This window comes from Lepus europaeus, chromosome 5 (genome assembly GCF_033115175.1).
Source record: "Lepus europaeus isolate LE1 chromosome 5, mLepTim1.pri, whole genome shotgun sequence".
Classification (NCBI taxonomy): Eukaryota; Metazoa; Chordata; class Mammalia; order Lagomorpha; family Leporidae; genus Lepus; species Lepus europaeus.
Window position 1 is genome coordinate 31,256,377 of NC_084831.1, and position 24,776 is coordinate 31,281,152.

Here is a 24,776-nt window from a genome sequence, read left to right on the forward strand (position 1 = left end):
CCTCCAATTTTACTTTCTTTAATGTTCTGTTTTCTTGTGTTCATAATGAAAATCTAAATAAATGGTTATTTAGAGGTGCTTTAATATAATTTTCAACTTCTGAGAAATGATGAGACAAAGAAAGGTACAGTGAATGCTTCTATAGGAAAAGTTCATAAGTAAATCCAAATTTTAAAAGAAGAACTAGCTCCATTGTATGAGAGATTGGCATGTTATTTGAATGTATTTCACTTTTCTGCATCATGTATAGCCTAGCCCTCTAGAACTTTGTGCTGTGATGGAGGTGTTGTCTGTCTATGATCCAGTGAAGTAGGCACTAGCTACATGGGGCTGTTGACCACATGAAATGTGGCTAGTGTGACTAAGCCACTGAATTGTTAGTTTAATTTAAATTAAACTTAAATAGCTCTGTGTAGCTAATGGCTGCCATATTGGACAGCACAGAAAGAGTTTATAAAAAGCAGTCATGGGGCCGGCACTGTGGCATAGTGGGTAAAGCTGCTGCATGCAGTGCTGGCAACCCATATGGGTGCCAGTTCGAGACTTGGCTGCTCCATTTCCGATCCAGCTCTCTACTATAGCCTGGGAAAGCCATAGAAGATGGCCCAAGTCCTTGGGCCCCTGTACCCATGTGGGAGACCTGGCTTCAGATTGGCACAACTCCGGCCATTTGGCCAATTGGGGAGTGAACCAGTGTCTCTGTCTCTGTCTCTGTCTCTGTCTCTGCCTGCCTTTCCCTCTCTGTAATTCTACCTTTCAAATAAATAAATAAATCTTTCCAAAAAAAAGTATGAGACAGAATTTAATTATTGGGTGAAAAGGGGCCCTTCATTGTGAACTTGATGTCTTCTGTCTATCCCTTTGGATTTTTGCCAAGCCTTTCTAACCTCCATTCTGCCCAATCATCACCATCATTTTGATGCACACAACAATTTTAAACTTCTTTCCCCCTTTCTGTTCCGATTTTTCTTCAGTGAAAGCATCTTTAATGTTATAAAATAGAATTATAGCACTTGGTTTTTCTGGGAACCATGTTGTTGGAGAAACAGTCATTTTAGCTAAATACTCTTGTAGTGTTGCCTAACAAAATATGGTATAATCAAATTATAGTCTACAATGAAGTGCACTGGCAATTGCCTTTGTAACCTTCCTTTTTCAGTGTTCCCTGGAGCTTTTCCTCGCTGGTGACTCATTTATCCAGCCATAGGCCATTCTTTATGGAATCAGGTTCATAACCCTCATATGGTCTCACATATAGATCAAAATTAGGGACAGCCCTTGTAGTACACTGGATTAAGTGGCCACTTGGAATGCCCTCATCCCATACAGTTGTGCTGGTTCAAGTCCCGGCTTTTCCACTTAATCCACCTTCCTGTTAATGCATCCTGGGAAGCAGCAGATGATGGTTCAAGTGCTTGGACCCCTACTATCCTCATGGGAGACCCGGATGGCGTTCCTGGTTCCTGCTTTGGCATGGTCCAACCCTGGCTGTTGCAGGCATTTGGGGAATGAACCAGCAGATGAAGAGTGTGTGTGTGTGTATGTCTGTCTGTGCGTCAGAGAGAAAGAGACTCTCAAGTAGATGAAAATAAACATTTTTAAAAATATTTCCCAAAATTTAGTTGTACCCAAAGTTATACTTTTCTTCTACATTTATTTTTGTATTTTCTGTTTTCTGTCATCCTCTCGCCTTAATTAACTCACTTGTTTCACTGAAACTGAAGAAACTTTCTAGAGAAGAAAAAAAATGTAAATAACATTTCTTCTGACTTTTTGTTTACTTTTAGGAATATCTAAATCATAATGGAGCTTTAGTAGAGAAAGATAGGCACGTTGCTGGTTATACTTGTTCACATTATTTTAGAATTCCATTTTATGATAAACATGGATATACAGTATTTTGTACAGTATTTGTGATATATATATATACACACACACTCATATATACATGTACAAGGGAGCTTAAAAAATTCATGAAATGTTCACATTGTTTTATTAAATTTATTTATTTGGCAGAAAGAGAGAGCTCTGATCCAAAGCTCACTCCTCAAATGCCCAAAGCAGCTAAAGCTGGGAGCTGGAGATGCAATCCAAGTCTCCCATGTAGGTGGCAGGAACCTAAGTATTTGAGCCATCACTGCTGCCTCCCAGGGAGTCCATTAGCAGGAAGCTGGAGTTAAATATTGAACCCAAGCACTCTGAAGTGAGATGCAGGCATCTTAATCAGCATCTTAACCACTAGGCCAAATGCCTGCCCCATGCTGTCTTTTAATTTTTTTCATGAACTTTTCAAGCCCCTCTCATATCTGCATCTTATTCAGAGTATGCGTCTGAAGTTGTTGAGGACACTTCCCAACATTACTGGACCATTTCCCTTTGTAATAAGAGAAATACTCTTTCAAGATTATTGGCTGTGTGTGGTCTGTGGCCTTGAACAGAATGAAGTTAAATGGCCCCAGGAGGATTAAGCTGCGAGGTTGGAGTTTTTCACACTAATATTTTTTGACTGAATGAGTTATTCTCTGACAATTAGTTATTGTCAGAGAAGAGCATTGCTGTTATCAGTGGCCAGTTAAGGCTATTCTCTAAGGTAGTTTTCATCTGAAGTCATTTGGTATCATTTCTTCCCTTTCAGGATTTATATACATTGTACTTTTACAGTGTTTTAAAGCTGATACTTCTATTCCCTATAGCTTTCTATATTAAAAATTAAACAACAAATGAAAAAATAAAAACCCATGAGACATTGGGTTAAAGACCTAAGTGGTACCATAACTCTGTAATTACATGTTCATAGGAAGATGTATTGATGTAAGAAACCATGTGTTTCCTTGATACATCACTGTGCAGATGGCTTGTTTTTCCTTTTGATTCCTGGTCCCCCTTCATTGAATTGTAAATCTTCCAAGAATGATCATTGTATGGTATACTGGACCTAATGGCCTTTAGATTAAATCTTCTTTGGCTTGCGTTTATCCAGATGTTTCAGAAAGAACAAGTGGATCCTCTTCAGATGAAATTGCAGCAGGTGAATGGACTTGGCCAGGGATTAATTCAGAGTGCAGGAAAAAACTGTGACGTGCAGGGTTTAGAACATGATATGGAAGAGATCAATGCTCGATGGAACACACTGAATAAAAAGGTGAGTGGCCAGTGTCCTGGGAACAGGAAGCATGGAAAAGGGACATCAGAGTCTACAGTTTCCCTGGAACCTCAATGCAAATAAAAAGTTAGCAGTTGCAATCTGTATGTAACTAAAGGGGATTAGTAATAATGTAAGAATTGCTCTCTCCTTTCTCATAATGAACCTTTGTTTCTGTAATACAGGTTGCACAAAGAATTGCACAACTACAGGAGGCTTTGTTGCATTGTGGGAAGTTTCAAGATGCCTTGGAGCCATTGCTCAGCTGGTTGGCAGACACTGAGGAGCTCATAGCCAATCAGAAACCTCCATCTGCTGAGTATAAAGTGGTAAAAGCACAGATCCAAGAACAGAAGGTAAGTGAGAACGCTGGGACAGTGAAGTGTAACAGCCGTAGGGAGTGGTAGGCAACACATTTGCTTGAAGTTTGAGTTTAGGAGTTTTAGTACAATCCTAACCTGCTTTGAGTCATCCTGGAAAGAAAGGTAAAAACTGTTTTTTTCCATCTTAATCTGCTAGTTTACTGTGGCATATAAGACTGAACAGTTTTACTCGTTCATGTACGCTGCTTCAGTGTGGTATCCATAGCTTTGTGTTTAGAAGATTTTGGTGCTTTCAAGATCAGCAGTATTCTAAATAATGTTTTATTTCATAGGCAAGATCCTATTTTTTTTTTGTTTGTTTTAATTTCTATTTCAGTGTACTTCCTTTTTTGAAAGAAATTTATCCCAAAAGAAATACTATTTTTTCCAGCTTTACTGAAGTATGATGACAAAAACTGTTTACAGTGTACAATATGGTGTTTTAGTATGTATATCTACATTATGAAATCATTGCCATAATTAAGCTAATTAACATCCGTCACCCCACATATTATCCTTTTTTTTTTTTTTTTAAGTATTTATTTATTTGAGAGGTAGAGTTACAAACAGACAGAGGGAGAGACAGAGAGAAAGGTATTCCACCCTCTGGTTCACTCCCCAATGGCCAAAACAGCTGATCCAGAGCCAGGAGCTTCTTCCGGGTCCCCCATGCGAGTACAGGGACCCAAGCACTTGGGCCATCTTCTTCTGCTTTCCCAGGCTATTAACAAGGAGCTGGATTGGAAGAGAAGCAGCCGGCACATGAACCTGTCCCCATATGGGATGCCGGTGTCTCAGGTTGAGGCTTAGCCCACTATGCCACAGCGCCGACTCCCTATATTATCCATTTTCAATATGCTTTTTCTCTTGGTTCAGCGGAGTTCCCTGTTAGTCACACAATGACACGCACTGCTCCATTGAAAACCTTAGTGTGAAAAGTTTATGTGGATGATGGAAGCTTGCCACATCTCATGTTTTTTCCTCAGGATGAAGAAAACTTCTGGTATTCAGTTAAGCTTAGGATTTGGCAGGTTGGGGTTTGTTTTTTGTTTTTTCTTCCTGTTTTGAATTTTTAAGTGACCCTTCATTACCACTTTCCGTTCTCTCTAACCATGTGTACAATAGCTGCTCCAACGGCTCCTAGATGATCGAAAAGCCACAGTAGACATGCTTCAAGCAGAAGGAGGCAGAATAGCCCAGTCAGCAGAGCAGGCTGATAGAGAGAAAATCACTGGACAGCTGGAGAGTCTCGAAAGTAGGTGGACTGAACTGCTCAGCAAGGCAGCAGCCAGGTAAGGGCAAAGGGGCCAGGAGCAATGGGTCAGAGGCTTGTTTTGTCCTGTTTTTCACTTGCTGTTGCTAAAGTATGCTGACAGCTCCTGGACAGTTCATACCATGCTTTGGAATGCATTTCACAGCTTTGATTTGAAGAATGATACTTCCTGGAGATGATTCTCATAAGCAGAATCACTCTAAGGAAACAAGCTTTTAACTCCTTGTATGATTCTGAAACCTGGAAGACTCACTGATCTGTGTTGTGCTTCAGCATAATTGAGGCTCCACATGACAGATTCCTACAGTCCAGCCAAGTTTTCTGAGTTGTTTTTTTTTTTTAAAGATTTATTATTTATTTGAAAGTCAGAGTTACACAGAGAGAGGAGAGGCAAAGAGAGAGAGAGGGAGGTCTTCCATCTGCTGGTTCACTCCCCAGTTGGCCACAATGGCCAGAGCTGTGCTGTTCCGAAGCTAGGAGCCAGGAGCTTCCTTCAGGTCTCCCACGTGGGTGGGAGCATCTTCTACTGCTTTCCCAGGCCATAACAGAGAGCTGGATCAGAAGAGGAGCAGCCGGGACTAGAACCGGCGCCCATATGGGATGCTGGCGCTTCAGGCCAGGATGTTAACCCACTGTACCACAGCACCGGTCCTTCTCTGAGTTTTTGAAACAGATTTTTTCCCCCTTCATATTTATAAATAATACTATTGATACTTGGAATGGAAATTTGTCATATTTCTTTTCTTTGAGCTTATCCTAATATTAGGTGTTTTTGGCTCTAGGAGTTAGGCTGTGGTTAAATGTTCAGGCATGCAAGAGATGCTTGAATGAACATTCTTCAGTAAAAATGGTCAAAAGACAGGCAGAACACTTTCCTCCAAGAAAGTGCTTTCCCTTTCTATAACTACAGATAAACCTCATGTCAGTTGAGCTTAATAAGTCACATGGGTTTCTTTACTTTTATACTGTCCCCAGTTTTAAAAAAACACCAGCTAATTGGAAATCAATAAGAGAATAATAGAGTTGATCATTTATTATTGTATTCTCTAAGTTTTCTAGGTAACCAATGGCAGTCTTCAAATAACTCCCTCATTAGTCTTTTCATTTCCACCTGCACATGACTTGCTTATTTCTGATTTGTGAAGTATGGCTTGCACATATTAGTGGGAGAAACAAAATTGAAAGAGTTTGTTTTATTTCCAGATTAGAACTTTTTTTTTCTTTTCTGCCTGTCCATTTCATTAAGGGTGCCATTAGCCTTCCAGTTACCTAGGCTTAAAACCTCAACCCCATTTTTGCACTTCATCCTTCCTTTGTGCCCCACATCTATCAGAATACAAAGTTCTGTCCATTTGTCTTTCCTGGTCATGTGTTTCTTGGATTCCCACTCTCCTACTTATGTGCATGGCTCTTGAGCTCTCACCTCAGCTGTTGAGGTAACTTCCTACTTAATCAGTGACCCCTCTGGTACTCTGGCCATCAGCTAGCTTCAGGTGAACCTTTTTGTCATTTGATGACTTCCTGTTGCCCAGAAAGCAAAATCTAAACTTTTTAACCCAACATTTAAAGGCCTCTACTATCTGACCCTAACCTGCCTTCCTTAGTTTCCACTATTATTCTTGCTCCTTACATCCTTATATTATGTAAATATAATATTTAAATATATTCTCTTTTATGTTTTTTAAAGATTTATTTATTTATTTGAGAAGCAGAATTACAGAGAGAGGGAGAGACAGAGGTCTTCCATCTGCTGGTTCACTCCCCAAATGGCTATGACAGCCTGAGCTGGGCCAGTCTGAAGCCAGGAGCTTCTTCTGGGTCTCCTACGTGGGTGCGGGGGCCCAAGGCATTGGGCCATCTTCTACTGCTTTCACAGGCCACAGCAGAGAGCTGGATTGGAAGAGAAACAGCTGGGACATGAATTGGCAGCCATGTGGAATGTCAGTGCTGCAGGCAGAGGGTTACCTGAGTACACCACAGCATCGGCCCCTGTTCTCTTTTTAATATACTTTACCAGCATCCTCCATGAAATGCTTTAATCAATCTTCCTTTCCAGGGAACTTTGTTTCCCTAACATAGAATACCTTCTGCCTCTTTGGTGGCCCCTTGCATTATGATCATACTTTATATACTTATCTCCCTGGTCCATGATCTCTCTTAAGTCATGATTTGCTTCTCATTGACATTTTGATGATGCTTTCTTTACTACTTATTCCATCCTCCTAGCCCAATATAGTTTCTGGACCATTATTTTAAAGAGAAATACCAAGAGTAGTTGGTTAGAAACATTCTAAAGACTTACTTGGATTCTTTAATTTTGAATATTTGATACTTGAAGTTCTTTTGACATATTTCTTTGATACCCTAAGTCTTACTACATTGAGTTCTTCACACTTACAGATTACTAAACCTGGTTTTTGGGAGCTGGGGAGGGAGTTCTAGTTTGTAGCATTTGCTCTGCAGACACTCTCCTCACTCGTAAGTGAAGGTAACAGAGACAGAGAAATGAAGACTGATGATGTTTTGATTCCTTTAAACTTCATTTTGATCACATGTTCAGGTGATAAAGGTGCTGCATTCCATTTTGATTTGTGTCAATGTGTAAGAAGAAAAGCATTAGAAGATCTGATTATAACCCTCATTATACTATTGCTATTCACCAGATGATTGGACAGATTTTTCTGTAAGCCTTCAGGGTCCAGTATTTCTCTTATAATAGTGGAGTAATTATTCTGACTCCTTACAAAGTTATGACAAGATTGGAATGAGAGAATTCTTTGAAAACAGCAATGCTACATAATGCATGTTCTGTTTACTATTGGTATTTTTGAACTGTACCTCCTAAAGACTATTCTGTTACTGAATCTTCTACTATTATTAGTCTTAATGTAACTTTCTGCTTCAGCAGCTTGTTCTATATATTTGTGTAGGCAAAAACAGCTGGAAGATATCCTGGTTCTGGCTAAACAATTCCACGAGACAGCTGAGCCTATTTCTGACTTCTTATCTGTCACAGAGAAAAAGCTTGCCAACTCAGAACCTGTTGGCACTCAGACTGCCAAAATACAGCAGCAGATCATTCGGCACAAGGTAAGAAGTAGTTACAATAAATGAAAACACAAAGCTAGACTAGAAATCCTAGAAATTAGAAAACTGCCTCCTGCGTTCTATAAGATGTGTTTTAAGTTTAATGTCAAATTATTAATGGGAAGAATCACATCTTTGAAGTAAAAATAGAAATTGACTAATAGGCAACCATCCAAGAAAACCGCTTTTGTTCCCAATTTTTATATTATTTTTGCAATACATGAATTTTTGAAATTTAATTTGTTATATCATTTGTTATTCATTGTTTCATGTTTGCTTTTCAGTTACTTTGTTGTTTCTGTTATTCATTCTTTCCATCTGGATTTCCAGGCTCTGGAGGAAGACGTAGAAAACCATGCAACAGATGTGCACCAGGCAGTCAGAACTGGGCAGTCCCTCTCCTCCCTGACATGTCCTGCAGAACAGGGCTTGCTGTCAGAAAAGCTAGAATCTTTGCAGGCCCGGTACAGTGAGATTCAAGACCGGTGCTGTCGGAAAGCAGCCCTGCTTGAACAAGCCCTGTCTAACGCTAGACTGTTTGGGGAGGATGAGGTGGAGGTGCTCAACTGGCTGGCTGAGGTTGAGGACAAGCTCAGTTCAGTGTTCGTAAAGGATTACAGACAGGATGTCCTGCAGAAACAGCATGCCGACCACCTGGTATTCATGTTTTCCATTCTTCTTGGTTATGTTACTAACTTATTTTATAGTTTTGATTTCTGTTTTTCTTCATTTCTTTTTCTTTTCTTCTTCATTCCAAACACTTTGAATTTTTTTATACACAAGTGCATAGTTTACAGACTTGGTGTTAAATAGTAATCCTTTTTCGGATGAGTCCATGGGAATATTTATAGTTAACAAACTGAATTGGTAATTCTAGAAAGCGATACAGGATATAGTCAGAGGCTCTCTTAACCTCAACTTGTGATTGACATCACTAGGTCATGTATCTCTCAGTATCTATTTGAGCAGTTTTTTGAAAGAGAATGTACTTTAACAAAACCAGATTTACCTAAATAGTGTCCAGGATTTGATCATGCAGTTATCACTTTAAAAATATTTTTCAATTTATATGCTGAAATTCTGGGGATTCTGTATCATTTTAGTGGAAAGCAGAGTTTTCCTTTGCTATTCTTTTGATAGTCTAAGATTTCTTTTGCTTCATTGACTTCAGTGGAGAGTTTTTTACCAGGTTCTGATTTAAGTTGACATGTTCTTGCTGACTTTCTTCTCCTAAACATCTGACTTAGTCTTGTTTTGTACATAATAGGACATTTTGCTGAATTCCACTGCTACTTATCTTGGGTTCATGTTTGGTGCCTCACAGATTGGTAAAGCTGATTTAATCCTAAATCTCTTCTCAACCAGAACAGAGGAAGACTGCCTTTAAGTATCTGGTGTAATTATTTTGTAGAATCAGTGGGATAACCAAAGAGATAAGAAGGGAATCTGTTGTTTAAACTGGTGTTCTTCTCCTTACTTTAAATTTGGCCTTTAAGGGTCTCAAATTTCTTTCCCTTTTTTGGAGGAGTAATGATGTTCTTTCCTTTCAGGCTCTAAATGAAGAGATTGTTAATAGAAAGAAGAATGTAGATCAAGCTATTAAGAACGGTCAGGCTCTTCTAAAACAAACCACAGGTACTTTGAGAAGTGCATCTCTTATCACCTCTGTGGTCCAGAGAAATAAGCACCCTACATTAGCCGCCTCTCACTGATTGTATTACCCTGTGCTCCAAGGTGGGGCTGACAGCCTGTTCTCATTTACTGCTAAATCTTTGCAAAACCAAAGACTTAGTCTCTCACACCCAGTTACAGATGGTGATTCCCTCTGCTCTCCAGGATCTCCAATACCAGTGCTCACTGAACAGTGCTGGAGTTCTAGAAACACCAGCAACTGAACTCTGATCCTATAGTGATCTCAGAAGTGGCTTCTTTTTATCAAGTGAAAGGTTTATTTCATTTCCCACTTACCCTCCATGTGGGATATTAGGCGACATCACTACCACAGGGGGAGAAGCATATATAAGGTTTAAGCTCTGATTTGAAATAAGAGAGATTAAAGGGACTCTCTCATCTTTAGATCTCTTCCATCAGAATGATTGTGTGCCATCTTCCACAGGTGAAGAAGTGTTACTTATCCAGGAGAAACTGGATGGAATCAAGACTCGTTATGCAGATATCACGGTCACAAGCTCCAAGGCCCTCAGAACTTTAGAGCAAGCCCGGCAGCTGGCCACCAAGTTCCAGTCTACTTACGAGGAACTGACCGGGTGGCTGAGGGCTGTGGAGGACGAGCTGGCAGCCAGTGGAGGACAGTCTCCCACAGGGGAGCAAATACCCCAGTTTCAGCAAAGACAGAAGGTGAGCCGTCATTTCACTGTAAAAGGAAAAAAGTGTCCTCTTTGTCAGAATCCTTGTTTCATCACCTTTACACTTAAATCTGAATCAGAATTTCTGCCTGCCTCCTTCTTATTTACTCATGGGCATTAAGGTTTGATGTAAAACTATGTAAAAGAGCACTTGTTATGGTCTGAAGAAGAAAGAAGTTGAATCAGAGACCCCTAGGAAGTTTGCTTTGTGTGTACCATTTTCTAATTTACCTGTATGGTTCATAATCCAAAGAGTGCTTCATGATTTTATTTGATTCTCCTGCAAGATCTAGTATCATTCAAGTTGTGCAGAAATACCACGTAGGTATGTGTTAAGTTAAATACCTATAGTTAAAAGCATTGTTTACCATTTCTGTGGTAGTGGGAGTAAAAAAGAAAAGAACACTTACTTGTTTTACAAGAGTCGGTCTGGCTCAAATTGTGCAAACAATTCTAACTAAGCAGCAGCTAAGCCTAAAGGATGACTGAAAAACCTGGGACAAGAAAAAAATAACTGAAGGAAGGAGGTCAATGCCCTGCTGGGATGAGAGGTGGAGATAGTGCTTTACACCCAGCACAGCTGCTAATGTGCTTAATTTAGCAAAGAATGGCCTGAAAACTTTTTTCCCTTCTTAGGAATTAAAGAAGGAGGTCATGGAGCACAGGCTGGTGTTGGACACAGTGAACGAGGTGAGCCGTGCTCTCTTAGAGCTCGTGCCCTGGAGAGCCCGAGAGGGGCTGGATAAACTTGTGTCCGATGCCAACGAGCAGTACAAATTGGTCAGTGACACCGTTGGACAAAGGGTGGATGAAATTGATGCTGCCATTCAGAGATCACAGCAGGTAATGTTTGTAAACACGTGGCATTAATGTTTTCATCAGTGAGGATAGGTGTGTGAGGTACAATACCTTGATCCCTGTAGCTTACTGCCTCAGGAACAAGAAGAATGAGACCAAACTAAATCTGATGTGACTGGCATATTTCAGAGGTTTGTGAGGGTGAATCCAAGGCTGATCCAAAATACTCAACCCCTTTGTATAGAGAAGAACTTAGAGACAAGTCTATGTGAGGCCTTTCTTCACCACTGCCCTCCTAAGACAGATTAGTAGTGAAGGGAGGAGGTGATATTGAGACCTAAAGGACCAAATGCATCCCAGTCTTAGTTTGACATAATCAACTGTCTTAGATGGAAGAGGGGAAGGAACCAAGAACTATAATTACTATCAAATATGCAAACCAAAATAGCAGAGCCATCCAAAATAGAACCCTCTCAGTAAACACAGGTGTCATATTTCCCTTGATCTTTTTTCCTTCCTGCTTTCTGGAAAAAAGATACTTGCTTTTTTCTGTAGCTGGATGTGCACCTATTAATGTGTCATGTCATAAACACACACAAATTAATAAACATGACTCCTTGGGCTCATGGGGATAAGCAAATGCTGTCTGAGCCACATGGAAGTTTGCTTTGATTCTAAGTATATCTGCAGCATTTCTTTGGTGTTATCCTTAATCTTGCCCAGATATTTCAGTATGAAACTTATGCCTGGGAGAAGCTTACTTTTGTCTTTAAATGTTAGCATAGATTGGCAGAGTTGAAGGGGAAGAGATACAGGATCGGGGATCTTCATGAAGGAACAATCATATAGAACATGTTTCTGGTTGTTGTACAACCATGGGAAGGTTTGATGTTCTGGGGACTTCTTCAGCTGAGCGAGTATTTCCAAGTTAACTTGACTCAGCTGTCTATAGCCATGCTCAGTTTATATTTAAACGTCTGACTACTAAAACTACAATTCAATTTATGGGTAGGGAAGAGGGTTGGCAGGAACAGAATGCAGTCTTGTAAAAGCACTCTGATTAGAAGCATATTTCTGTTGAAGGGTGTTAATGTCTGTTGTTGTTTGTAGCTGTGAGACCAGTAACTGAGATCTGTAACTTCTTTTTAAAAGGACAAAATATGATCAGTTCTGATTTGTCTGCATCTTTATTTGTGATTTTATGAAATTCTTCCTGTTTTTTCTTTTACTTTGTGAAATATAGACTGTATTACTAAAAATCCACGCCTTTTGGTATGGAATAATTTAAATTTCTAAGGAGGCCCTGGCTGTGTATAATTTGTCCCTTTTTTTCCCTCACTATGTCTGTTAGTATGAACAAGCTGCTGATGCAGAACTAGCTTGGGTTGCTGAAACAAAACGGAAACTGATGGCCCTGGGTCCAATTCGCTTGGAACAGGACCAGACCACAGCTCAGCTGCAGGTGCAGAAGGTAAGTGTGACACCCATGTGCCCACCATGCCCTGAGCTAGGAGAGCTCCCAGGAGTGTAGAGAGACTAGGAGAGTTTCTGATTATCCAAAGTCAAGTGGAATGATTTAATGGCATAATTGTGGATAGGAATTTATTTTACAGATACTTTGTATGAAGAAGAGATTTTTGGCCTTGTATTAAAGGAGAAATAGGCTTTTGGATGATTTTTAGGAGGGAATATATTTTTGTAAGCTACTGAAAAGATGTTGGATAGGTGAAGTGTCAAACTTCCTAAGAACAATTTTTCAGGTGGCTTTAAAGCAAGGAATTTTTCACAGGTTCTGTCTTACCGTTCACTGACACAGGCCCAGGTTCCATTTACTTCCTGACCTAACTCCCGTTTACTTTTCAAAGGCTTTCTCTATTGATATCATTCGACACAAAGATTCAATGGATGAACTCTTCAGTCACCGTGGTGAAATCTTTGGCACATGTGGGGAAGAGCAGAAAGCTGTATTACAGGTGAACTTCAGTTATTAATTCACCATATTGGGTTTTTATTGCTCATAGTGAATTAGAAGAACAATTGTGAAATGATGGTTAAAGATGTTTCCCTTTTTGGCTTTCTTGTTACTGATTGTTATTAAAGGACAACTTTTGATTTTCTGAGAAATTCAGAGTCCTAGCCCTGTGTTCATACATGTCTAAACAGCTATACTGTATCACGTGAAATATAGAGCACATCCATCTTCTTTATGGCTTCTTATCCTCAGTCTATAGGGAAGGGGCTTTGTATTACTTCTCAAGATATGTATGGCAGGTTTTTCGGACCCATATTCGGATACTAGTTTTTTTCTTTAAGTCCTTCTAAAAGGTCCTATACGTATTTTTAAAAGGATTGACCCAAGAGAGTTAGTATATAGACCAGTTTCACTTGTTTTGAAAGGATATAGTTAACCATATTTCATCAGGAGTTGTGCGACTCATCCTAACTATTTGAAACATGAATACCAGGTTTGTGGAGACCTTTTGATCAGAAGAAAGACAAGGGAAACTTGATAGGCAAAGGCTTCCTCATAGCCCTGGAGATACCCTGTTCTGAACTGATCTGTTACAATAATGGTTTATCATTGTATGTCTTTACTAAAACATTAATTTTTCTTGCTTTTCTTGTGCAATTTTACTATCTGTTAAACTATTTTCAGATTTTAAACATTGAAATAATACATATGTTTGATTTGAAAATTCAGATAAATTTAAAGAAATAAAGATCACTTACAGTGGCACTACTGTAGGCCATATTTGTTAATAACTTTTTGTGTGTATTCCTTTAGACTTTTAAATGGATGTATGCCTGCTTTTTTTTCTTAAAAGGCGGTTTCATAATAGTAATACTTACACCTTTCTTTTCTTTTTCACAGGAAAAGACAGAGTCTCTAATACAACAGTATGAAGCCATTAGCCTGCTTAATTCAGAGCGTTATGCTCGCCTAGAGCGGGCACAGGTCTTAGTGAACCAGTTTTGGGAAACCTACGAAGAGCTCAGCCCTTGGATTGAGGAAACTCGGGCACTGATAGCACAGTTACCTCCTCCAGCTATTGATCACGAGCAGCTCAGACAGCAGCAAGAGGAAATGAGGGTAAGGAGCTTGCCAAGTTTTATTTTCCTGCAGAACTTAAAATGGGCTTGCTCTGTAATTTACTGAAAAGCAAAATGTGTATCAATGTCTGCTAGGTGCAACTTCTATTTTTTTTTCAACTTTTATTTAATAAATATAAATTTCCAAAGTACAATTTTTGGATTATAGCGGCTTTTCCCCACATAACCTCCCTCCCAGCCGCAACCACCCCATCTTCCACTCCCTCTCCCATCCCATTCTTCATCAAGATTCATTTTCGGCCGGCGCCGCGGATCACTAGGCTAATCCTCCGCCTAGCGGCGCCGGCACACCGGGTTCTAGTCCCGGTCGGGGCACCGATCCTGTCCGGTTGCCCCTCTTCCAGGCCAGCTCTCTGCTGTGGCCAGGGAGTGCAGTGGAGGATGGCCCAAGTCCTTGGGCCCTTTCACCCCATGGGAGACCAGGAGAAGCACCTGGCTCCTGCCATCGGATCAGCGCGGTGCGCTGGCCGCAGCGTGCTACCGCAGCGGCCATTGGAGGGTGAACCAACGGCAAAAGGAAGACCTTTCTCTCTGTCTCTCTCTCACTGTCCACTCTGCCTGTCGAAAAAAAAAAAAAAGATTCATTTTCAATTATCTTTATATACAGAAGATCAACTTAGTATATACTAAGTAAAGATTTCAACAGTTTGCACCCCCACGGATACATGAAGTCAACTCTTAATCACAACCTGTTTGAGCAATAAAAATGTGTATCTGAATTATTTCCTTTGATATTTAATTCAAATTGATGAAAGAATAAGATTGTGGAGATGTTGAGAACTTAGGTATTACAGTGCTAAAGAAAGAACAAACTAAAACGGAACTCAATGGACTCTTGTTAAACTCAAGGTGTGGTTGGGTGACTGCACTTGATGAGGCACCAACTCGAGTGAGAACTATGAAGGAATGTCAGGAAGCATTTGCTGTGTATGGTTAAGACAGAAGGGAGATTTACAGACATCTCAACTAATGCTATTGCCTTGGAAGTTTGTTTCTTGTGCATGGCTCGTGCTTTTTGCTACCCCCGTATTCCTGTAAGTGGAAGAATATAAACTGGAAGTAGTCAGAACAAAGTCTGGGAGAGATTGGCTTGCAAGGACTGTTGCTATTCATTGTCTATCCTGCTTGGCATCTCTGATTCTGGGGATGCAGACAGATGTTAAACCATGTAAGGTGCAAGATAGACGTATTTATGGTACAGAAGAGGGTAGGATAGCCTTGTAAGGCAAAGGCGGTGGGGGAGAGTGTGTGGATGCACCCAGCGAGGCTTTCAGGGTGATGGGGCATCTGAACTGGCTTGTGAAAAATGAAGAGAAACAGGTAAGTGTCAGAGCCCAAGACTTACGACTTGTGTGTTTTTTGATTCTCCATAAATAGTGAGATCCTGGGACTTGCTGGTTTTTAGCAGTTTGATTTATTCCTCAGAGTTGGCATTGGCTCCAATCAAATTACCACACAAAGAAACTGGGCATTTGGCCTAGCAGTGAAGATGCCAGTTAGGAAACCCACATTCCACATCAGAGTACCTGGGTTTGATATTTAACTCTGGCTCCTAACTCCAGCTTCTTGCTTATGCAGACCTTGGGAGGCAACTGTGATGGCTCAAATAATAGGGTTTCTTTTTTCTTTTTTCTTTTTTGACAGGCAGAGTGGATAGTGAGAGAGAGAGACAGAGAGAAAGGTCTTCCTTTTTGCCGCTGGTTCACCCTCCAATGGCCGCTGCGGCCGGTGCATCTCGCTGATCCGAAGCCAGGAGCCAGGTGCTTCTCCTGGTCTCCCATGCGGGTGCAGGGCCCAAGGACTTGGGCCATCCTCCACTGCCTTCTCGGGCCATAGTAGAGAGCTGGCATGGAAGAGGGGCTGGCGCCGCAAGGCGGAGGATTAGCCTGTTAAGCCACGGCACCAGCTTAAATAATAGGGTTTCTACCACCCATGTTGGAGACCTGGATTGAGTTCCTGGCTCTTGACTTTTTTTTTTTTTTTTTTAAGATTTATTTTTATTTATTTGAAAGAAAGAGCAGTAGAGACAGAGAGGTCTTCCATCCACTGATTCATTCCCCAAATGGCTACAACACTGATCCGAAGCCAGGAGTCAAGAGCTTCTTCCAAGTCTCCCATGTGGGTGCAGGGGTCCAAGGACTTGGGCCATCCTCCACTGCTTTCCCAGGCATGTTAGCAGGGAGCAGCCAGGACTCGACCCTGCACCCATATGGGATGCCAGTGCTGCAGGCTGGAGTTTTAACTTGCTGCACCACAGCACCAGCTCCAGCTCTTAACTTCTGTCCCCCAGCCCTTGCAGACATTTGAAGATTGAACCAGAAGATGGGGGAGTTCTTGCTCTTGCTCTCTTTCTATCTCTCCCTCTCCCTCTTCCTCTCCCTCTCTCTCTCCCTGAAAAATATATGCTTATTATGTTTTAATCTGTATTTCCTTCCATAGCAACTAAGAGAATCCATTGCTGAACACAAACCTCATATTGATAAACTACTGAAAATAGGGCCACAACTAAAGGAGTTAAACCCTGAGGAAGGAGAAATGGTGGAAGAAAAATATCAGAAAGCAGAAAACATGTACGCACAAATAAAAGAAGAGGTGCGCCAACGGGCCCTGGCTCTGGATGAGGCCATTTCCCAGTCCGCCCAGGTATGTGTCTGTCTGAGACTCCTGCAGCCTTCAGTTGTGTGTTAGTCTAAGCAGGAGTTCTCTGAAGCAGTTATGCCTCTGTGCTTAGGAATATCCAGACCAGCATGCTGGTGATACATGTACATTTCCAAGAAAGTAGGAAGCTTTGCCTACTTGCATTTTTATTCCCAGAAACGTGAGTCTGTGGCACTATAAGGAGGTTGAAATGCACCTTGGCTGATATGTACGTCTGTTAATGGTTTCCCTGAAACTCTGTGCTGTGATAATCCTTTAGCAGAGATGACTTTGGATAAATTTACCTTGTAGATTGAGAAGCAGTGACGGCCTCAGCAGACTTCAGGTTCCTAATAGCCTGTTGCTTTTGAGATTTAAAAGCACCACACATTAGTTTTCTTACTCAGGGAGCCACCAGCTAGCTCCTAGAGCACAGAATGACGCTTGAGTAGGGAGAAGTCAGAGCCAAAGAGAAACATAAACCACCAGCAGTGGATTTAAAGCATGTAACTACATACTGTGCAACTAATATACGCGTATTACTGTTAGTGGCACTTTTGTCATGTCTGGGTATTTTATTCCTATGTTTAGTCAGTGTTCTTGGTTAATATGTGTACTCACTCAAGTTTCTCCCCCCACCTCCCGTCCCATCTCTCACTCACATTGTGGAATGTGTTACTTTGTGTGTTGCTGCCTGCTCCTGTCTTCCCCACATCGTCACATTTCATTGTTGTGTTGACCGCGCCCACCATTACAGATTACAGAGGTAAGGTCCCCACCCTCATTGGGATTAGAGTATTCTTATAAAGCTGAAAATCCAGGGCATTGCCTATAAGGAAATTTCCCTTAACTTTGGTGAATTTGATTAGTGCAATTTATTATGCCACTTTCACCTGGGGGTGGAACTGAAACGTGATGGGAAGTGATTTTGTTAAGGAAATCCCACTATGTCTTTTCAATTTTACATTTAAAATTGATGAGCCTTATACTAATTAATGAATCCAGAGTTGATTTTAAATACCTTTTTTAGAGACAGGCATATCTGTTCTGACCCCTTTTGTCCCCTCTGTGCCATATTACAAATGAGAATTTACAATTGTAGTCATGTTATTCAAAGTACCAGAAAAAGTAGGAAGGTAAAAGTTAGATCTGGCCTGCCTTAATTGCCTTTTCATCATACAAACATTTTCCTTTCTCACTGTTCCATACAGTGGGATTGTTAAATTGCATGCCATGATAGTTTTAAACTCCAAATCATGCAGTTTATTAAGTTCCCCATCCATTGACACGGCTGGTGGAGGGCATCTAACTCGTTGGTCTAGTCTGTTGCATGCACCTGTCATCTGAGATGTTGACACACTGACTCGCCAGTTTCATAGTCTTGTCCCTTTCTTGTCACATTAGTTGACAGAAAAAAAAAAAAATGTGGCAGCACCAAAGATTTGAGTTGATTTCTGGTGAATTACTTAATATTTTAATTATCAGCTTTTCTTTTTTCTGATGTGCCAGCTCTGGTGTACTATGCCCAAAGCAGTTTGTTAGCCAGATCCAACATGTAAAAGCCATTGGGCTAGGCTGAGCACAGGTTATGCTTAATAGTAAGAGAATTATGGCTTGTCTTTGTTCCCTAACATTTCCCCTAATAAATGAGATGAATTGCTGTGATGGCTAATGTTCCAACATTTGTTTAGTTCCACGATAAAATTGAGCCCATGTTGGAGACGTTGGAGAACCTTTCCTCTCGCCTGCGGATGCCACCACTAATTCCTGCTGAAGTAGACAAAATCCGTGAGTGCATCAGTGACAACAAGAGTGCCACTGTGGAGCTAGAAAAACTGCAGCCATCCTTTGATGCCCTGAAGCACCGTGGAGAAGAGCTCATCGGGCGATCCCAGGGAGCAGACAAGGATCTGGCTGCAAAAGGTGCTTGATGCAGCTCATCATTTTTAAAGAAAATCACTAGATAAATTCCAGGCTGTGGTTTTATCCAACATCCCACCAGATGTGTTTCAGTGAAAGCAAGAGCCGTCCCAAAGTGATGAGTATTCCAGAAAGCCATTTGAAGTTACTTAGAATTCAGAGCACAGTTTCCCATTGAAACAAGGTTACAATTGGTAGTTAGATTCCCAGGCCAGGAAACAAATGCTCCTTTAACCCCTAATGTGAGTAAACTGCAGTATCAATAGTGGGTAGAACTACCTTTTGTAACACTTCCCTTGGGAAGCATGCCACAAGTTCCACACAGCACACTGGAAATAGTTCTCTTCTCAGCCCCTTTATAAATGAAAGGTTTTGTAAATTAGCAGCACCTTTATATCACATGGCAGTCTATTTCCAGACTACTCTGTGATCCCTTCATGTGGGAGACCAACGTAGGCAGAAAATGCTGTCAAAATAATAAAAGTAATGCTAAGTAGAGAACTAGAGCTTTTTGATAAACATTTCCTTGAAAGTGTCAGATTTAGATGGATGGGTTTATTCAGGTGTCGTCTTTACCTCCTCAGAAATCCAAGACAAATTGGATCAGATGGTGTTCTTCTGGGAGGACATCAAAGCTCGGGCTGAAGAGCGAGAAATTAAGTTCCTTGATGTCCTTGAGTTAGCGGAAAAGTTTTGGTATGACATGGCAGCTCTCCTGGCGACCATGAGAGACACCCAGGATATCATCCATGACTTGGAAAGCCCTGGCATTGACCCATCTATCATCAAGCAACAGGTTGAAGCTGCTGAGGTAAGGCAAAAACGAAACCCCATTTCTTATGTCTTAGAGAAAAGCATTTTATCTGAGAATAAACAGTAGAAAATAAGAATCAATTCTGGATTCGTTATCCAGTGGTAAGAATTGTTACTGGGGGTCGGCACTGTGTAATAGTGGGTAAAACCACCACCTGCAGTGCCAGCATCCCGTATGGGTGCCGGTTTGAGTCCCAGCTTCTCCTCTTCCGATCCAGCTCTCTGCTATGGCCTGGGATAGCAGTGGAAGTTGGCACAAGTCTTTGGGCCCCTGCACCCTCATGGGAGACCCAGAGGAAGCTCTTGGCTCCTGGCTTCAGATCGGCACAGCTCCGGCCACTGCGGCCATTTAGGGAGTGAACCAGAAGATGGAATACCTCTCTCTGTGTCTCTGCCTCTCCTTCTCTCTCTGTAAATTTGACTTTCAAATAAAATAAATAAATCTTAAAAAAAAATTGTTACTTTGACATGTTTTTGTAGTCTTTTGAGGGAGTCTAATTTTTGCTAAATTCATTTCTCATCCATTTAACACAAAGAAAGACAAGCCTATCTTAATATTCTGTCTCTTACATTTATTTATTACAGAGAGGCAGAGGTAGATGTAGAGAAAGAGGTCTTCTATCTGCTGGTTCACTCCCCAGATGGCTGCAATGGCCAGAGCTGAGCCAATCTGAAGCCAGGAGCCAGGAGCTTCTTCTGAGTCTTCCACATGGGCACAGAGGCACAAGGATTTGGGCCATCTTCTACTGCTTTCCCAGGCCATAGCAGAGAGCTGGATCAGAAGTAGAGTAGCTGAAACTCAAACCAGCGCCCACATGGGATGTCGGCACTGCAGCTTTACCCACTACACCCACAACACCCCATTATTTATTTATTTTTATTTCAGCTATTTTTCCTTATAGAAATTCTCCTCTGTACCCAATCAGTGCCAGTCCATGAATCACTCTTTAAGACCTGGCACAGAACTGACTTTCTTCCAGATTATATAGCCTAGCACTCCTGTTACGCTGGACTGTCTTTCAGCACTCAAGTTTGTGACTTGTGCTGAATTAGTTTCCCCTGTTGGTAATCTTCTCTGTAACAGACTTCTGGCTATAGATTTTAATCTCCTTGGAGGCAAGAAGGGATGAGCATTTGGCAAATTACCGAAGCTCATTGTACTTTTGCTATACTGTTTTGTATGTTAGCATATGTATCTGGAGTATGGGAAATATGGGAAATAACCTCCTGGAGCCTGAAGCTTCACCATCCAGATAAGTGAAATATTAAAAACATTGAGAAACTTTCGTGAAGCCACCAGTTCTGCTAAACATCTGCTATTGATGCGGGTATAAATTACATTTGCAAAGTTTGAGAAGTCTTGTTCTACTCTGTTTTGGCTCATGTTCTGTTCATTTCCATGTAGACTATTAAGGAGGAGACAGATGGGCTGCATGAGGAGTTGGAGTTCATCCGAATCCTTGGAGCAGATTTGATCTTTGCCTGTGGGGAAACTGAGAAGCCTGAAGTAAAGAAGAGCATTGATGAGGTGTGGAGGAAGGGACGAGGATTCCATGAAATGTGGTGGCCTCGGACTGGAGAGTGGCATTAATGGGAAAGTCTGATTGAGTGTTTTTCCCCTAGATGAATAATGCTTGGGAGAACTTAAACAAGACATGGAAAGAGAGGCTAGAAAAACTGGAGGACGCCATGCAAGCTGCTGTGCAGTATCAGGACACTCTTCAGGTGAGAGAGGCCAGGAGGTGACACCGAGGAAAGACAGGTTCCATTTGCCCTTTGTCATTTTCTGAATCCAGCACAAGATTGGACTATCTTCTTCAAATGTGAGACAGGTTTCCCACTTTTCATGAGAAAAGTACTGACAAGTGTACAAATTTCTGCTCCTCCTGCTGTTTCTGTCATCCTGCATGCTCACCATACCTGTCCTCCAGCTGTACGATGAAGCTGGCCTTACTATGAAAGTCATTGCCTGCTTGAAGTTCCAAGCCCAGGTTATCTGGAGATACAACTTGGCACAGTAGCTTTAGGACATCGTGAGCTAGCTAGCTGCCAATGAGAAACACTGACATTCATTCAAATTGAGTTCAAGGGTACTTCTAAAAGTTTGTAGAAAAACAGAGCTAAAAGTTTATTTTGGTGCCAAAGAATTTTGAAATCCACAAAGCTTTTTCATGATACACATTTCCCTTGAACTTTTCAGACTACTCAGGTGTATGTGTGGACTTCAAAAATGTTTGCACCAAAGTAAACGTTATCTTCTAATTCCATTTTCCAAGAGCTTTTAAGTACCTCGTATTTCCAGATTGTAGTTTATTTTTGGCATCATGCCAATAATGTTGACTCTATTCCCAAATCCTGATGTTTTTGGAATAAAGATCATTCTCCCTTACCTCTGCCCCATAATTAAACCACAGACAGCATAAGGTGCTTTGATTTAACTTTTATGTTATTAGGAATCCTGGCAGTTCTCTGTTGACTCCTCATGTTTTGTTTTTGACTCTTTGTAATTTTATTTTAGGCTATGTTTGACTGGCTAGATAACACTGTGATTAAACTCTGTACCATGCCTCCTGTTGGCACTGACCTCAACACTGTTAAAGACCAGCTGAATGAAATGAAGGTTTGTATGTGGGAATGGGATTTGAGAATATTGCTCCTTTTTCATTTATAAAGGCTTGGTTTGATGTTAAGTATGTTTTTAATAGGAGTTCAAAGTGGAAGTTTACCAGCAGCAAATTGAGATGGAGAAGCTTAATCACCAGGGTGAGCTGATGTTAAAGAAAGCTACTGATGAAACGGACAGAGACATTATACGAGAACCACTGACAGAACTCAAACACCTCTGGGAGAACTTGTGTGAGAAAATTGCCCACAGACAGGTAGGGTGCATGGTAGAGTCTGTAAATGAGCTATTACTGCCTTTTCTCACTTCCTAACCAATGTTCCCTTTCTCTCTTTTTCTGAGTAGCATAAGCTAGAAGGTGCTCTCTTGGCCCTTGGCCAGTTCCAGCATGCTCTAGAGGAACTGATGAGTTGGCTGATTCACACTGAAGAGTTGTTAGATGCTCAGAGACCAATAAGCGGAGATCCAAAAGTCATTGAAGTTGAGCTTGCAAAGCACCATGTAAGTATTTTCATCTCTGCCTCTCTCAGTTTGAGACCAGATCCAGCCACCAGAGGAAGCCTTTTGATGGTGTGTGTATCTTAGAGAACCAGGCTTGGTGATATCTGTAGAGGTAAATTATGTTGTTCAACATGTTTTAGGTCCTAAAAAATGATGTTTTGGCTCATCAAGCCACAGTGGAAACAGTCAATAAAGCTGGCAATGAGCTGCTTGAATCCAGTGCTGGAGATGATGCCAGCAGCTTACGGAGCCGTTTGGAAACCATGAACCAGTGCTGGGAGTCAGTGTTACAAAAAACAGAGGAGAGGGAGCAGCAGCTGCAGTCCACACTACAGCAGGTACGAGCGTCATCCAAGCTAGGTCAGAAGAGCTGTGCAGATAACATTTGAAAGAGAGCCTAAGTCAAGGCAGAGAGAGGAAAGCAATATGAGGCAGAACCCCCTATGTCTTAAGAGGAAGATCCTTTCTGTTCTAGAAAAGAACTGCTTTTGAGTGGAGGTTCTTTCAGCACTCATTTGTAGCCCAGTCTATAAACTGTTCAAGGTTAGTAGGTCTGCACTGTAACATACCTTTGTCACAGATTCAGTTTTTTTTCCTCAGATCAAGTCAGGTTCCTCCTCATGTAACAGCACCTTGGTCAGTCAGTTCATCATCAGATTATAGCAGGTGTCTATAGTATGTTATAGAGAAATTTTTTCCTGCCAAGGGCATTTAGATATTTATAACATCATTCACGAGTCTTATGAAATTGTCAACTTAAAAATCAGCCTGCTGTAGGTGTATTGAGTTTCGAGTCCTGTTTGCATTTTGAGTCCTGCCTGTGGTTGTCTTGGCAAGACCAGACCAAATGATTTCATAGGCCTTATATGGCCTGTAAGCTGGGTGTTCCCCACCCTGGTAAAGAATTCAGCTTGATTCTAACAGTAATTAAATAAATCAGCCCCATACTAATCCCAGCAACAGAATACCTCTGCCTGAGAACAGACCAAAATTCCTCCTCACAGTCCTCATGTGATCATCTTGCAAGTTTACTCTTGAAACTGAGAATTGACTGCTGATGTCCTGGTATCTTTCTCTCAAAAGGCCCAGGGTTTCCACAGTGAAATTGAAGATTTCCTCCTGGAACTGACTAGAATGGAGAGTCAACTTTCTGCATCTAAGCCCACAGGAGGACTTCCTGAAACCGCTAGGGAACAGCTTGATACACATATGGTAAAAGCAATTCTTGAAATTGAGCATAAGCAGCCCTTATTCAGTAGCCCCTTTCTCAATGCACAATGATAAATTTATCTGAGTGTTTACCAAGTAATACAGTAGAGTTAGAGAGAAACCTTCCATTCTCTGGTTCACTTCCAGAATGGCCAGGGCCGGGTCAGGGTGAAGCCAGGAGCTTCATATGCTTCTACCACACGGGTAGTAGGGGCCCAGATACTTGGGCCATCTTCCACTGCTTTCCTAGGTGCATTAGCAGGGAGCTGGTTCAGAAGTAGAGCAGCCAGGACTCAAATAGGCACACATATGGCATGCTAGCATCACAGGCAACATTAGCATGTTGCACCACAGTGCTGGCCACCCCCTCCCCTTTTAATGCCCCTCATCTATAGGTTTTTAGTACCTAACCATAGGCAACAGTAGTGACAGGGAAGAATTAACTGGAAATACATTGGTGAGATGGAAAATTTTTTTTTTATTTATTTTTATTTTTTTTTATTTTTGACAGGCAGAGTGGATAGTGAGAGAGAGAGACAGAGAGAAAGGTCTTCCTTTTTGCCGCTGGTTCACCCTCCAATGGCCGCTGCGGCCGGTGCATCTCGCTGATCCGAAGCCAGGAGCCAGGTGCTTCTCCTGGTCTCCCATGTGGGTGCAGGGCCCAAGCACTTGGGCCATCCTCCACTGCCTTCCCGGGCCATAGTAGAGAGCTGGCCTGGAAGAGGGGCAACTGGGATAGAATCCGGCGCCCTAACCGGGACTAGAACCTGGTGTGCAGGCGCCGCAAGGTGGAGGATTAGCCTGTTAAGCCACGGCGCCGGCGAAAATTTTTAATTGATCCCTTTGGTTGACACAAGAATATTGACTTGAAGTTGAGAGGATCAGAAGACTAAAATATGACACAAATGTGTTTATATTTCAGAAGACTCCTTAG

General features: G+C 41.4%; 1 protein-coding gene across 4 annotated transcripts in view; it reads left to right on the forward strand.

Annotated features, from left to right (window-relative positions):
* Nucleotides 1-24,776, forward strand: part of MACF1 (microtubule actin crosslinking factor 1) — a 411,586-nt gene that overhangs the window by 347,463 nt on the left and 39,347 nt on the right. For 2 of the 4 annotated variants that reach the window (XM_062191021.1, XM_062191023.1), the window contains exons 59-70: nucleotides 2,981-3,142; nucleotides 3,328-3,498; nucleotides 4,630-4,796; nucleotides 7,708-7,867; nucleotides 8,195-8,521; nucleotides 9,415-9,499; nucleotides 9,981-10,222; nucleotides 10,867-11,073; nucleotides 12,380-12,499; nucleotides 12,894-13,001; nucleotides 13,901-14,119; nucleotides 16,579-17,663. In XM_062191021.1, coding sequence (XP_062047005.1) covers nucleotides 2,981-3,142; nucleotides 3,328-3,498; nucleotides 4,630-4,796; nucleotides 7,708-7,867; nucleotides 8,195-8,521; nucleotides 9,415-9,499; nucleotides 9,981-10,222; nucleotides 10,867-11,073; nucleotides 12,380-12,499; nucleotides 12,894-13,001; nucleotides 13,901-14,119; nucleotides 16,579-16,827 — 2,217 coding nt within the window. In that variant the 3' untranslated portion in view covers nucleotides 16,828-17,663. Of the gene's footprint in view, nucleotides 1-2,980; nucleotides 3,143-3,327; nucleotides 3,499-4,629; nucleotides 4,797-7,707; nucleotides 7,868-8,194; nucleotides 8,522-9,414; nucleotides 9,500-9,980; nucleotides 10,223-10,866; nucleotides 11,074-12,379; nucleotides 12,500-12,893; nucleotides 13,002-13,900; nucleotides 14,120-16,578; nucleotides 17,664-18,467; nucleotides 18,700-19,280; nucleotides 19,508-20,914; nucleotides 21,038-21,132; nucleotides 21,235-22,027; nucleotides 22,130-22,214; nucleotides 22,389-22,477; nucleotides 22,634-22,773; nucleotides 22,972-23,716; nucleotides 23,846-24,776 lie in introns of those variants that run through there. The other 2 variants (XM_062191025.1, XM_062191024.1) reach the window with 2 other exon arrangements.